This window comes from Pectinophora gossypiella, chromosome Z (genome assembly GCF_024362695.1).
Source record: "Pectinophora gossypiella chromosome Z, ilPecGoss1.1, whole genome shotgun sequence".
NCBI classification, from domain to species: Eukaryota; Metazoa; Arthropoda; class Insecta; order Lepidoptera; family Gelechiidae; genus Pectinophora; species Pectinophora gossypiella.
The window spans coordinates 21693772-21706757 of NC_065433.1; the positions used below are offsets into that span (position 1 = coordinate 21693772).

At 37.0% G+C, this 12986-nt stretch overlaps 1 protein-coding gene and 1 non-coding gene across 2 annotated transcripts; one reads left to right on the forward strand and one right to left on the reverse strand.

The window, feature by feature from the left end:
- Window positions 1-6: 6 nt before the first annotated feature.
- LOC126380211 (girdin) lies at window positions 7-12880 on the reverse strand. Its single transcript, XM_050029467.1, has 19 exons — window positions 12612-12880; window positions 12416-12524; window positions 12069-12287; window positions 10199-10269; window positions 9502-9646; window positions 9032-9189; window positions 8105-8154; window positions 7566-7632; window positions 7176-7394; window positions 6780-6915; window positions 6224-6329; window positions 5267-5489; window positions 4880-5059; window positions 4046-4310; window positions 3835-3945; window positions 3346-3581; window positions 2631-3206; window positions 1923-2099; window positions 7-1084 (listed from the first exon to the last, which is right to left on the reverse strand). The coding sequence occupies exons 1-19, from the start codon at window positions 12729-12731 to the stop codon at window positions 1001-1003; spliced, it is 3252 nt and encodes a 1083-aa protein (XP_049885424.1). The 5' UTR covers window positions 12732-12880; the 3' UTR covers window positions 7-1000.
- Trnav-uac (transfer RNA valine (anticodon UAC)) lies at window positions 6365-6436 on the forward strand. The gene has a single exon. It is a non-coding gene; the product is annotated as a tRNA-Val (tRNA).
- Window positions 12881-12986: the final 106 nt, after the last annotated feature.

The window sequence follows — 12986 nt, forward strand, 5'->3', positions numbered from 1 at the left end:
GTGGTTTTTATTTACAACAGCATCATTAATAATTTTCTCAGATACGGCTATGCTGCTAATTAAAAGCTTAATTCAAAGTACATACTTATATTTTACATTAAAATTAATTAATACGACACAAATGCAATGACATTAACGTTTCATAACAATAAATTTGAGCAATAATAAATAAATTCGACGCATTTATTTTAAACCTGTTATGCATATAAATGAACATGGAATCCAAAGGAATGTAAAAATATGTGTATAAAGGAATGGAGGCTCTTCGTATTTCTTCTTACTATTAATACTGTTCGTTATATTAGTATTATTCTGTACTTTACTATCACAGGCATATTTTAGTTGATGTAGCATCAACAATGTTTTTAGTCAGTCTAGTGTGTTAAATGGGACATTGTTGCAGTCTTAAAAGCACAGTATAAAATATTGTCACAATATTTCAAGTAATACAATTAATTTTATATTATGTTATTAATATGTCGTCGTTTGCAATCCTGCTGTGTAAAGTTGACAATATAACAATAAAAACAAAAAGACCTTAAATATGAAATATTTGTAAGTGTTGTAAAACGATTCTACATAATTAAGTACACATTGGTCCCGACATACAAAACATGGCAATATAAGCTAAGTGAGCTCGCTTCTGGGAGGCACACTCCTCGTTTACGAAGCAGCGGCAGGGTGTTTCCCCGGAAGATTTGCTTGCCTCAGAATGACGTCATACTTATTTTCATTGGACATGAAATATAATGTGATGATGACAAGTGAATATATCAGTCTATACAATAACAAAAGAAAGTGCCTCGCAGACACTGCTTAAAATAGTGATCATAGACGTAAGGGGCGTATGATATACCATATCATTGCATTTTATTTCATGTTTGATTGATAAAACTACGCATTCTGGGGAAGCACTCACACTAGGTGATTGAGCCTATGTGGGGCGTGAGGTTCACGGCAGGAGGTCACAGAAACCGTGACGCGGACGTCCGGCGTCGGGTCATTGGTTCGAGTCCGGCTCTTTGAACCGATTCTGTGCGAGCTTCGCGAAGTCCTCGTTCAGTTTATTCATCTTCTCCGTGTACTGAAACATTATTTTCGTTTTCTTAAGAACGGCATAATATTTTTAAAGTCAACTTTCTTATTCTTAAATACAATTTTGGATGTTATGGTGAAGTTAAATTAACTTTTATGATTGTTGTGTTCACAAATTATTGGTTATTATTCATGTTTACAAGGTTATTATTTTTTAATAATCAAACAAACTTACAATGCACTATACTAATATTAACAGTGATCCACATTAACATTGGCAACCGCAACCACTATCCAAAACCAATATGGTATTGGAATGTACACCAGGGTAAAATAATGCGTCTTTGTCGTTGGGGTTTCGACATAGCTGTGTGTTAGTTTCTAGTTGTTTAAACGTGAAAAGTTAGCATATAGACAGAGTTACTGTCGGAATTTTCTTCTATCGTGTGGGTTGTGAGGATACCAATCTCATCAACCCTGTTATCAGGGTCATTATTGGGCCGCCAAAGCCCCAGGGGCCTTTTCAGGACATGGCTCGTGTATCGACTACTTACGTACACCAGTAAATAGCAACCGGGACCAACGGCTTAACTCTGAAGCACGGATCATCTTACTTTCAGAGAATCAGGTGATCAGCCTGTAATGTCCTAACCAAACTAGGTATTACAATGTCATTTTGTGATATGTCCCCACTGGGATTCGCACCCGGGACCTCCGGATCGTGGGCCCAACGCTCAACCACTGGACGACAGAGGTCATTTAGACTGTAGGAATTTTAATATTAGAAATGGATGACCTCATTCATCATGCAAGACAAATGATTTGTGGTCGCGAAATCATCAACAATGACTAATGAGTGACCGATGGGGAAGAATGGATGATCTTACGTCTACTTGCTGGTACTGTTGCGCTTGTGTTCGCTTGCCCTGACTCCTCTCTTCCTGTACGCGACAGTTGACGTGGAAGTTCAGTTGGTTCTGCAACTTCACAAATATCTTCCTATATTCGTCTTGGATACGATTCATTTCATTGTTCACATGGGCGTCTTTCTTCGCTATGTAATCCTGCAAGATAAATTAATATCGGAGTTATGTCAGTTCAGATATTCTTACAATAAGAATATTAAAGAAACGTTAAAAAAGATCTCATTAGTAGCATGACGCAAGCTCACCAGTATATCCCAATTGAGGTAGTCAAGAGGTATAATCATCATAAAGTGAACTAAGTAACCTCACCAAGTTTTTATATCTGCTTTTTTGTGAGCTTCCTAACTTGTTTATTTTTTGTATGAGAAGCGATAAAAGTAGTTTTTATCATCCCCCTAGCATTATCTCATTTTTCACAGGGTCCGCTTACCTAACCTGAAGATTTGACAGGTCTTGTTTTTTTACAGAAGCGACTAACCCGCGAAGGGAAATCCAGCCCAATGCACCCTTCACCGCTGAGCACGTGATAATCATTTATGATCCAAACATTAATTCGAGGATCATTGGTTTAGGCCTGTGCTGGATCCGAACCTGCGATCTCAACGTGAGAAACAAGCGTTCTACCAACTGGGCTACCACGCCTACGATAATAGTAGTTTTTATACTGACCTTATATGTATAAACAGTTTTCTTGCAATTCTTATACTTGTCTTGAAGAATTTGGTGCTCGGCCTGCAGACGTTCATGTTTCTCTTCCACTTGCGCCAACTTCGCTTGTAACTCTACAATCTTATTTTTTATTCCTTGTAATTCTTTAGCACTAGTCGAAGTTTTTTGTTTCCAGTCTTCTCTCTCGTTCTTAAGAGCATCCTCCAATGAGGACAAGCGAGACAACCTTTCTTTATATCGTTCCGCTTTTAGTCTCCAGTCTACCAAATTATCTTTCGCTTTCTGACAGTCTGCTTGCATCTCGTTATGTTCTCTTATTAAAACAGATATTTCATTCTCCTTGGATTCCAATACTTGTGTTATTTTAGCTCTCTCTGAGAGTATAAATTCTTTTAAAGTTTCTACTTCCTGTGCTTTCCTTTCTAACAATTCTTTTAATTTAGTTATGGCGGTAAGGTGTTCATTTTCCATTTCTTTAACTTTTCTAAGACAGTTCATTTCCATAGTTTTCATTTCTAGAGTGAATTTTTCAGCTATTTGGTCCCTTATTGCTTTTTCTTTCATCATTAGAGCAGTCTGTGAACGCAAAAGTGTAGCATGTCATGACAAAACGCAAGTATCGTATGTATATAACTTGTGATCCTAGTTACAGTGGAAATACAGTGTAGGTGAATACGTAAATGTGGTAATGACATTCATAAAAACAAAGTATTACCTTGGCTGCAAGACCCTGATCACAGTCCTGCACTAGCTGTTCGATGGAGGCGCCCTCTGGCGGGGTGTCGCCGCCGCTGCCGCCGGACGCAGGCCTCGAGGCTCCCTCGGGCTCCGTGTTAGTGCCCACTGACCGCTGCTCGTGCAACTTGCGAAACCTTTCCATTATATACTGCTGGAAAAACTCCGCCTTGCCTTTCAGCTCCTTCATTAGTGTTTCGTTACTTTCTTGTGTTGCTGTGGGTAAAATAAAATTATTCAACCCCTTATTCGATCAACCCCTTATTTACTCTAAAATGTAAAACAAGGGATAAGTCGTATGGCATCTTTGGTACTGCGGTAAGAGTTTAGATGAGGTTCGCATGACACGGGACCGGAAAGGATCATAAGGAATGGAGGATGCACTATAAATAGCTAGCAGTGGGACAGTAGAGGCTGTTCTAGACGGATCTGTATGAGTTCTATAAAAATATAAATAAACAGTTCTCACCTAATTTAACACTACATTTATTAAGTTGGTCTTCTAAATATCGTATTTGCTTCACATGTTTTTCGCATTGTGCGCATGCTTCCATTTCTTTGCGCATTGAGCTTTTTTCGTCTGAAAACAATTAAGTGTTAAGTAATGCTAGTGTAGTTCTCGAACACTTCGTAAGCTGAAGTACAAGTTGAAAAAACTCAATAAAAACACGGAATCTTACCAGCAAGATATTTATTAAGTTTATCAGTAAACTCTTTCTGCTTATCTGTAAATTCCTTTTGCAATTCGGATATTCTTTTATTAGCTCTATCTAATTCTTCCCTTGCATTGGTCAGCTCTGAGTTTAGCCTATCTGCTTGTTGCTTTTCTTTCTCAAGTCTCTCGACATATTCTCTTTCTTGTGTTTTGAATAAGTCTTTTTCTTTTTGTATTTTGCATTGTAAATCTTTGAATTCTCTTGAGACTGTATCCCTTGAGCTGCATGCCTGAAAATGTGTTGATACGTTAATAAAACTATAGTTTGTACGATTATGGCGGAAAGTTTCACCATAATGGGCAGTACTATTTTGTTTCTGGTTTCTGGTCTATTTCTGTCTCCGTGACAACGTGTATGTCAAATTTTATAATGATCTAATGAAAAGTTAAGGCGTGACAGCGTAACAAACAAATTCACTTTCGCATAATATTAGCAAGTCTGGTCCCTTCCATACATTTTAGATTTATTACTAATACCAATGCTCGCAATCAGTAAGGAATGTAGTATATTATTTATTACTCTGAATGAAGTAACTAGATGTCGCTAACCGAATATGCTTACATATGGAAATAAGTGAAAGTGTATCATACTGATTGATATTATAGTAACATATTTATAAAACATCAATGGTGTGTCGTATCATCTAGACACACGGGAACGTGTCAAGTTCAGCAAGTAACAGAACTGGCGAGCAGTATCTTTATGAACACTTTGACAGTACAAATGCTCGCCACTGGCTCTCCATTTGCGCGCGTTTATAGTATATTAGTTACTCCATAATATTAGTAAGGAGCCCACCTGCAGGTACAACGTTTTGAGTTCTCCATTCTCTTTGAGCGTGTCTTTGAGCTGTCCGCTGCATCGCTCCAGTTCCCGCAGCAGGTCCGCGTTGGCCTCCTGCACGATGGAGGCGCGGCTGCCTCGCTCGTTCTTCAGCTTGTCGTATTCCATTTCCAGTTCCGTGTACTTGAGATCCAGCTGGAGAATAAACGTTAGTCATTCAACAGTTATCTGTAGGTTACACAACAACCTAGTAAAATTAATCTAGAAACAATTAAATGTATTGTAAATTTAATAAATACCGCCGCAAGTTTGTCAGGTCATAATAAAATATAAATGTTCTAGCATCTCGCGCCTCAGCTATATAAGAGAATTGTTAACGTAACCACGCTAAGTTCTACATACACTTTTAAGTTCCGCTCGGGTTTTCTCTATTTCGACTTGTAATTGTTCGTTCTGTTGCTTGTAGCTCTCCAGCAGTTCACTATCAGAGTTGTTCCCGAGTAGATCCAGTTTGTTCTGAAGCACTGCTAGCCGCGAGTTCAGTTGCATCTCTATGCCTTTGTGTTCCTCCAACCTAGCACGCAGCTCAGACTCTTGTTTGCGATGAGACTCTATCTTTTTGTCCCTGGAAACGCAATAATAAATTAGTAATGAAATGAACGGTTTTTATGTAGAAATGTCATTCAAGGCAAATATAATGGTGTCAAGTCTAGCAGACACAAACTCTATTTTATTTACATTTGACAGCTGTAAATATAGAGCCTTATTTTACTTACAACAAGTGCAAGAAATGGATACAGTACAGCTAGTTTAAAAAATTACAGTGGTAAAAACTGCCTATTTTTCCCATCAGGTGTCGCTACTGTTGATTGTTCTTAAATTTTGACAGTTCCTCAAACTATTTGAGTAAACAAACATGTTGTTTTGGTTATATTTATACACTATAATCCTTTGCACAGCGTTTAGCTGCAAAATCATAGTGCTATATTTATTCTCTAAAGATTGGAAAGAAGAAATATAGAAAAAAAAATTAGAATTGCAACAGCCTTTTTCCAACTGATGGCTTTTCTTTTTCGTAACTCATCCTTCAGACAACTATCCCCTTCGCTCCACATTTTATAGAAATTTATTTTAGCTGGACAGTATGGAAAATAACAAAATTAGGAACCCTCAAGGGTGCTGCCACCTACGTTTAAGTTTCTAATTTTTATCATTTGGTGAGGTTACAATTTTACAAGGAAGACTGGTAAGCAGCTTTCGTAACGGAAACTTTGAGGGATGATTCAGACCATGGTCTGAACCATTCCCCTTAGTATTCGTTACAGTGTCACTGTAAATGTACTACTAAATTCCGTTTACCTCTTAGATAACTCTTCTTGTAATACCGGTAGTTTTTGTATTTGTTGTTTATAACGACTTAGGACCTCCTTTAGAGTAGCTAGTTTTCCTGGCGACGGAGGTTCACCTAAAATAATAATAGACATTAATATTTACATAACGGCCTCCGTGGTCCAGTGGTTGAGCGTTGGACTTACGATCCGGAGGCCCCGGGTTCGAATCCCGGTGGGGACATATCACAAAAATCACTTTGTGATTCCTAGTTTGGTTAGGACATTACAGGCTGATCACCTGATTGTCCAAAAAGTAAGATGATCGGTGCTTCGCAAGGCACGTTAAGCCGTTGGTCCCGGTTACTACTTTCTGATGTAAGTAAGTAGTCGTTACATGAGCCATGTCAGGGGTCTTTGGCGGCTCAATCATAACCCTGACACCAGGGTTGATGAGGTTGGTATTCTACCTCACAACCCACACGATAAGAAGAAGAATATTTACATTAGTTTATTCAACAGTTTATTTTGGAACAAGTAAATACAACGTTAGTCGAATTAGTCTATCATATAGGAGTACTACTTACCAACATATGTGTTATCTGGTAATGATTCCATTAATATTTGATTTAATGTGGTGCGCCAGTTTTCATATTCTTTTTGATTAGCTGCTAGTTTGTTTCGACATAGAACCAATTCGTGTGCAGTAATCTCCAATTTAGACTACAAAACATTAGACAGTTTTTAGAGTTTAGTATTGTGCTTATAGAAATAATAACATTAGACGCAAAATGTATTTGAATTGATGGTGCCAAAAGAATTATTATATTCGTCAAAAAGCGGCGGTGGTATGTAGGTGGTATGAGATAAGCGATTTTTTTTAGGGTTGGTACAACGAAATTAATATAAACACAAACTATGGTTACACTATTAATAAGCTGTACTTTTTGGTAGGCCCTTGTAAGTGTTACTTTTTGACTTACCCCAAGTTCTTTGACCTGTTCTCGCGCGGCGTTTCTCTCCGTGGCCAGCTGCGAGACCTTTTCCTTCAGTTTGTTGATTTCACCGCTCACGAGCCTGCTCTGAGCCACTTCGAGCTCACTGGCCAGTCTGTTTATTGTGGCCCCCTTTTCTATCAAAATATCTTCTTTCTCGCGATCTTTTTCTAAACATCTTTTTTCTAGCATCCTTGCTTCATTTTCCTGCACAATTTTAGCATTGTAATTAGTATCTTTGCGATAAACAGCAAAAAAAACTTGTATTCAAGTTACTCGTTTACTGACTAACTGACTAACAATGGAGCGAATACAATTTAGCGCTAAATATAGTAGAAAAAATAAGACAGTACATTGTAGTTTTTAGAATTCACTTACTTTTTCGTCAAGTCTGTTTTTAACTTTCATCAAGTCATTTTGTAATCTGTCAACTTCTTCTCTGTGTCTGAAAAAAGGGAAAAAGTATTGGAGCTGAGACCAGCAGAGACCACTTCATTTTAAGTTATACGGACGGAAGTGGACGGATGATTATTGGCTGTTAAAATTAATGAGTGAATCAACAACGGCCGAATCAAATAGGCATCTCGCTGGTATGCAACCCGTTTGATGTGCGCTATTAACTTAATATGTCATGGTTGCGTAACCAACTCCAGTAGACACCTCCTAATTTTATTTTAAGCCTAGAATTATATCCTAAACATAACCTGGAGATTTTGACAGGGTTGATTTTGAAGGGGTTTCTATCTCAAATTAACGTGTATTCCATAAATTTTTAGTCTGTCGCTTACCCGTCCGTATCCTTTCCGGTAGATAAAGAAATGTCGAGTACAGGCGTAAAATAAAATTAGGAGGTGTCTACTGGAGCTGTAATCAGTACATTGACTAATAAAATTATGATTGAACTATTTAACAATTACCTGTCTTGCTGTTCTCTAAACAGCGCATCAGTGTCGTGGGTGTGTGACACCTGTCAAATATAAAGATGTAAAAATAAATAAAAATACCCTTATTCTAAATTCAAATCATCCCTGCAATACATTTAGAGAAATATTTAACGTGTTTATTTATTTCAAGTCACGTCCTAAAAACCGATAGAGAGATTCTCATATCTAACATGATAGTGTATACTTCTATAGCCTATAAAAAGTAGCATGGCTCTTAAATTAAAGAATAAGTCTATCGCGGGACGATGGACTGTAATATAATGAATAATATATGGATCACCTGTATATGATTCATAATATTCATCTTAGGTCTTCTGGTTACTTGAGGACATTTCATTAATGTTATCATGTCTGGTTATTTCCATACATTTTAAATTTAGTACCAATGGTCGCCGCTGTCGCTCTTTTATCATATATTTTATTTTAACTTGGTATCATCACTAATTTAAGAGCCATGTTACTTTGTTGGGAAAAATAGGGCAGTGGTTACCCTCTTGCCTTCCGCCCGCAGTATTCTGTCTGACGCGAGTGGGATGGCAACCAGAGTAGTATATTTCAAAGCCGTACAGGGATTCCTGTCCGGCGCCTCTGAATGGTACTGACAGTTACTGCTGCCCTCTGTCAGGTCGGGTATAGACCGTAGTATTTGTTACTTTATATATAATTCGCCATAAACTAGATGTCGCTAACCGTATAAGCTTACATATGGAAATAAGTAGCATTTAGCCAGTGTGTCGTAACGTTACGAACACTGACATAGTTTGTACAAGTGTTCGCCACTGGCGCTACATTTGTGAGCGATTTATTCGCGGCAACTTTTTTAGTATGGCAAGAGACCCTCTGGTGTACGTAGTGTGTAAGTTACTCCATAATGTTATGTATCAAAGAAACGTCGAGTACCTGAAGCGTATGCAACCTCTGCTGCACATCCTGGAGGCTGATGTTGGCGGACCGGAGTTCCAACTTCAGTTGCTCCTTATCCTGGTCACTCTCCACCAGCTTCTCCGTCAGCGCCGTCACTTGCTGCTCCAGCTCGATCAGTTTGTGCTTGCTTGACGCTACAACAAGCAAAGGATACATGATATTTACCACCACAATGCCAATACGAGGGATCGAATTTGAGCAATAAATGAAATTTAATTTCGAGATGTTAGGTGGGTGTTGCTTTTACTTTCTGTTAATGCTTAATGTAAAACTATTTAAAAATCATGCTACCCGCGTCAGTGACTTTTTGCGATATGTACTCAGTCAGTCTGCCCTGGAAAGTAGCCTATGTCCATTTGTGAGTTCTACCAGTTTAGGCTTAAAAGAATAAGAAACAGCGTTAGTTTTACTATTTATTACATTAGTAGGATGTATTCTTGTCTCACCAAGCAAATGATGAGCCTCCTGCAGTGAGAGTTCGGCTTTGTCCCGGTCGGTGACGGCGGCTGCGAGCCGTGCCCGCAGCCCATCTATCTCCGAGTCCAGCTTCTCTATCTGCCCGGCCAGCTGCTGGCACTCCTTCACGCGCATCTGCCAGTACATCACTCATTATCAGGGCTTGGAAGCGGTTAACGAATAAGGTTACGCTACCAGTGAAAAATAAAGGTATCGACTTGAAGGTAGAGCCATAACGGTTAAGAAATGCTGTTTTGGTACCAGTACAAAATAATGCTACTGAAATAACACCTAAAAATATTTTTACCGGTACCTATACCTAACTGAATCGTTCAAAATCGAATACAAAAATATCTTTATTCAGTAGGTAACACAGTTACACTTCGAATCGCTATTTTTTACATAACGAATGTCTCATTCACTTAAAACTACTGAAGTATCTCACAACCTGTATAGCCGGGGAAAAGAAGCTGCAAGAAAAGCCTCGGTACAGGGCACTAGATATTCTTAAAAAAAATAAATCGGTAGGTACCGAAAAGACAATGCGATGTGAGCGTGATTTACCAGTTCTAAAACCCTTTATTTTCGGTAGCTGAAAATAGATGTATCTGAGTGCATGTAGGAATATAATATCAATGGAAACAAGCATTACAGTTGTGTCGAATTGTTGTAGTACAAGTAACTTACCTCATACATTACTTTGAGTTGTTCATTATTCATAAATTCCTGTCTTGTATCAAAGTTATTGTTGAGATGGCCTGTAATGTGAAAAAAAATGTTTAATACTTTGGCGTCTAGTCGCTAGTACCGAATATCAAAGTCAGAACATAGTAAAAGGTTATAAGAAATATCATGGTTATAAGAGGAAAAAAACATATTTCAATATCTAATGTAGCTTTTCTTTTGATTGTGTCCCCTTAAGAGTGATAACGTTTTATGATTCTTCCCACAAAACAACAGTAAACAAAGATAATGACAGTAAATACTGGATGCATTGTTTTATAATATATAATATGCATAGAGCAACACGGGCTTCCAGGTTACGGGGAAGTCCTTCCATGTTGCTCTAAGATAATATTGCTCCTATTTGAGTAGTTATGTGGGTTAGATACCAGGGATTATACCGCCATCTACATGAATTGTCCTGCGCCCCTTATTGAGACGAACAATACTTTACAGATAAGCCTTTAGGCGCATTAGCAATAATTCGCAAAAATGTCTGGCGATCACAAAACATCCATTTAGCAAATTGACAAAAGTATAACTTATTTTACAAACAAATCATATCACGCACGATTCAATTAGTGAATCAAGTTTAGTAGGTATGTGGTAAATGTACTACTAATAAATAAGCCAATAGAATTGGTTGTCGCCTGATATGCAAATGCTGTGCTACCTATGGTTACTAGTTACAAAGAAATGTTCATAAGTGAATGTATTAAAGTACAATAACACATTCGCAATAAATTCTTAAGATTAGTTTTTAAATAGACTTTAGTATCATTGGCATCAAATATAACAAACAGTTAACATAGCTAAAACCAAAACACAACACTTACATTCATTCTTAAATCCTGGTCACTAAAGCAAATTTATAGTTAAATAATGCATGCTGAATAGGCTGGCTTCCAACTAGTCAAATCAGTTACTTTTTATTAAACATTAAAACATGAAATTATTATGGAATTTGTATGAAAAAGCACACTGTGACATCATAGAAAAACGTGATAAAATATCGGATTTATTGTTACGTTTTTCTTGATTAAAATTAATAAATAAGTTAAATAGAAAAAAGAAAAAGTTTTTCTTTAGTTTTAGATCTGTTTTTATTTAGTAATCAGAATTTCATAATTTATCTTGGACCTAGTTCACGAGCCATATGTTGAATTTGATTGAACTGGCTGTCTCAATTACCATATTTATAAAAATCATAAATTGGTGTTAATCCTACTGCTGAACACTAAGCTGTCCCACTAGGGCTCTCTGGAAACAATTTTTACAAACAGTACAAGTTTAAATATTCACAATTTCTGTTGTGTGTATAATAATCTTTAAATAATAATAATCTTTATTGAACATAGTATTACAATTTTACATTAATAAAAATACAGACAACTATAATATGACCAATTACTCTAGTTATGCGGCGGTCCCTGCACTAAGCTCAGCTTGTATCGCAGGGGCCAGAGTATGATTTCCTATGTTAAGATTTACAAAAGTGTAGAGGCACCCATTACAAACTAGGTATTACAATAAAATCATTGTTTTCAAAAACATATTCACATAGCCTTATAATTAATAAATGCCATATATCACAACTTCACAAAGGTATGCACATTTAAAATTCAGTTTATCAAACAATAGATTCCACTTACTATGTAAATAAAAATACAAAGAAACCTATACTTTTCCATGCCTTTTTATATTTACCGTAGGAATTGTGAGACATGAATGATTAAAATGAAGCAGTGTTTATCTTAGGTTTAATTCATATACATGTCTATTGCAAAGCTATTAAAATAAAAAAAAAAAAATCTAGTATTAACTTAGTACATACCTCGATAATCCTGGTGATAATAATGGTTTTGCCCATCACCAGCTCCATACGGGCTATAAGGGAGCTTGACAGCATCTTCCTGGTGTCTGATATGTGGCATGTGATTGTTCTTTGGAGTCTCACTGTATAGATTTGGAGATGGTGCATTGTGCTGCTCTTTCAAATGATTGAGGGACTCCACATAAGTCGGTGGCATTCCTGTCCTTATTTGTTTTTGACCTGTAGGTAAATGTTAGATCATAAATATGTCATAGTTCATAATACAGCCATTTTTATATAAAAAAATTGCTGGATACTGAATAGAAAATGCTTTATAGTGGTACATGATATTCATTGTTTGTGTTTACCTCCATTAGTTTGAGCAGGGTCCAGGGTCAAATTTCCACTGCTATTCACTGAGCTGGCTTCATCGTCATCCAGTAAGTCATCAAAAGCATTTTCTAGCTTATGTTTCAACTGTAATCAAAACAGTATCAATTTATAGTACTAATTTATTGACAAACATTTTATTAAATAACTTCATATAAAATGTTAACGTCCTACCTCCTCATTGCGTCGTTTCTGATCCTCCAGCTCCTCTTGTTCTTCAAGTCTGTCTTGAGCGCTGTGGTTTATGTGGATACTTGCAGCACCTTGAAACAAACTCATTCCCGGACCTTCCATGTTTACCTAAAGGAATAGTCATATAACTGAAACAATATGTATCCTTACGTAAAACACACGTGGCTTATTAGATTTTGATAATATTTTGATGTAATTTTTGGATCGTGTTCGTTGTTGTCGAAATCTAAAACGTTCCTTTTTGAGTGTTTTTTTTTTCATCACTCATTGAAAGACAATTTTTTGTTTCTATTTTCTGGGGTTGCCCATTTAAACATGTTACTTTTATTTTACCTGACCTGACTACACCAGAATAGA

Coding starts and splice junctions, on each gene's coding strand:
- LOC126380211 (XM_050029467.1), bottom strand. CDS start 12,731: ATGGAAGGTCCGGGAATGAGTTTGTTTCAAGGTGCTGCAAGTATCCAC. Junction 12,525..12,611: donor AGAAACGACGCAATGAGGAG/GTAGGACGTTAA, acceptor TTTTGATTACAG/TTGAAACATAAGCTAGAAAA. Junction 5,490..6,223: donor CAAGAAGAGTTATCTAAGAG/GTAAACGGAATT, acceptor TTGCGTTTCCAG/GGACAAAAAGATAGAGTCTC.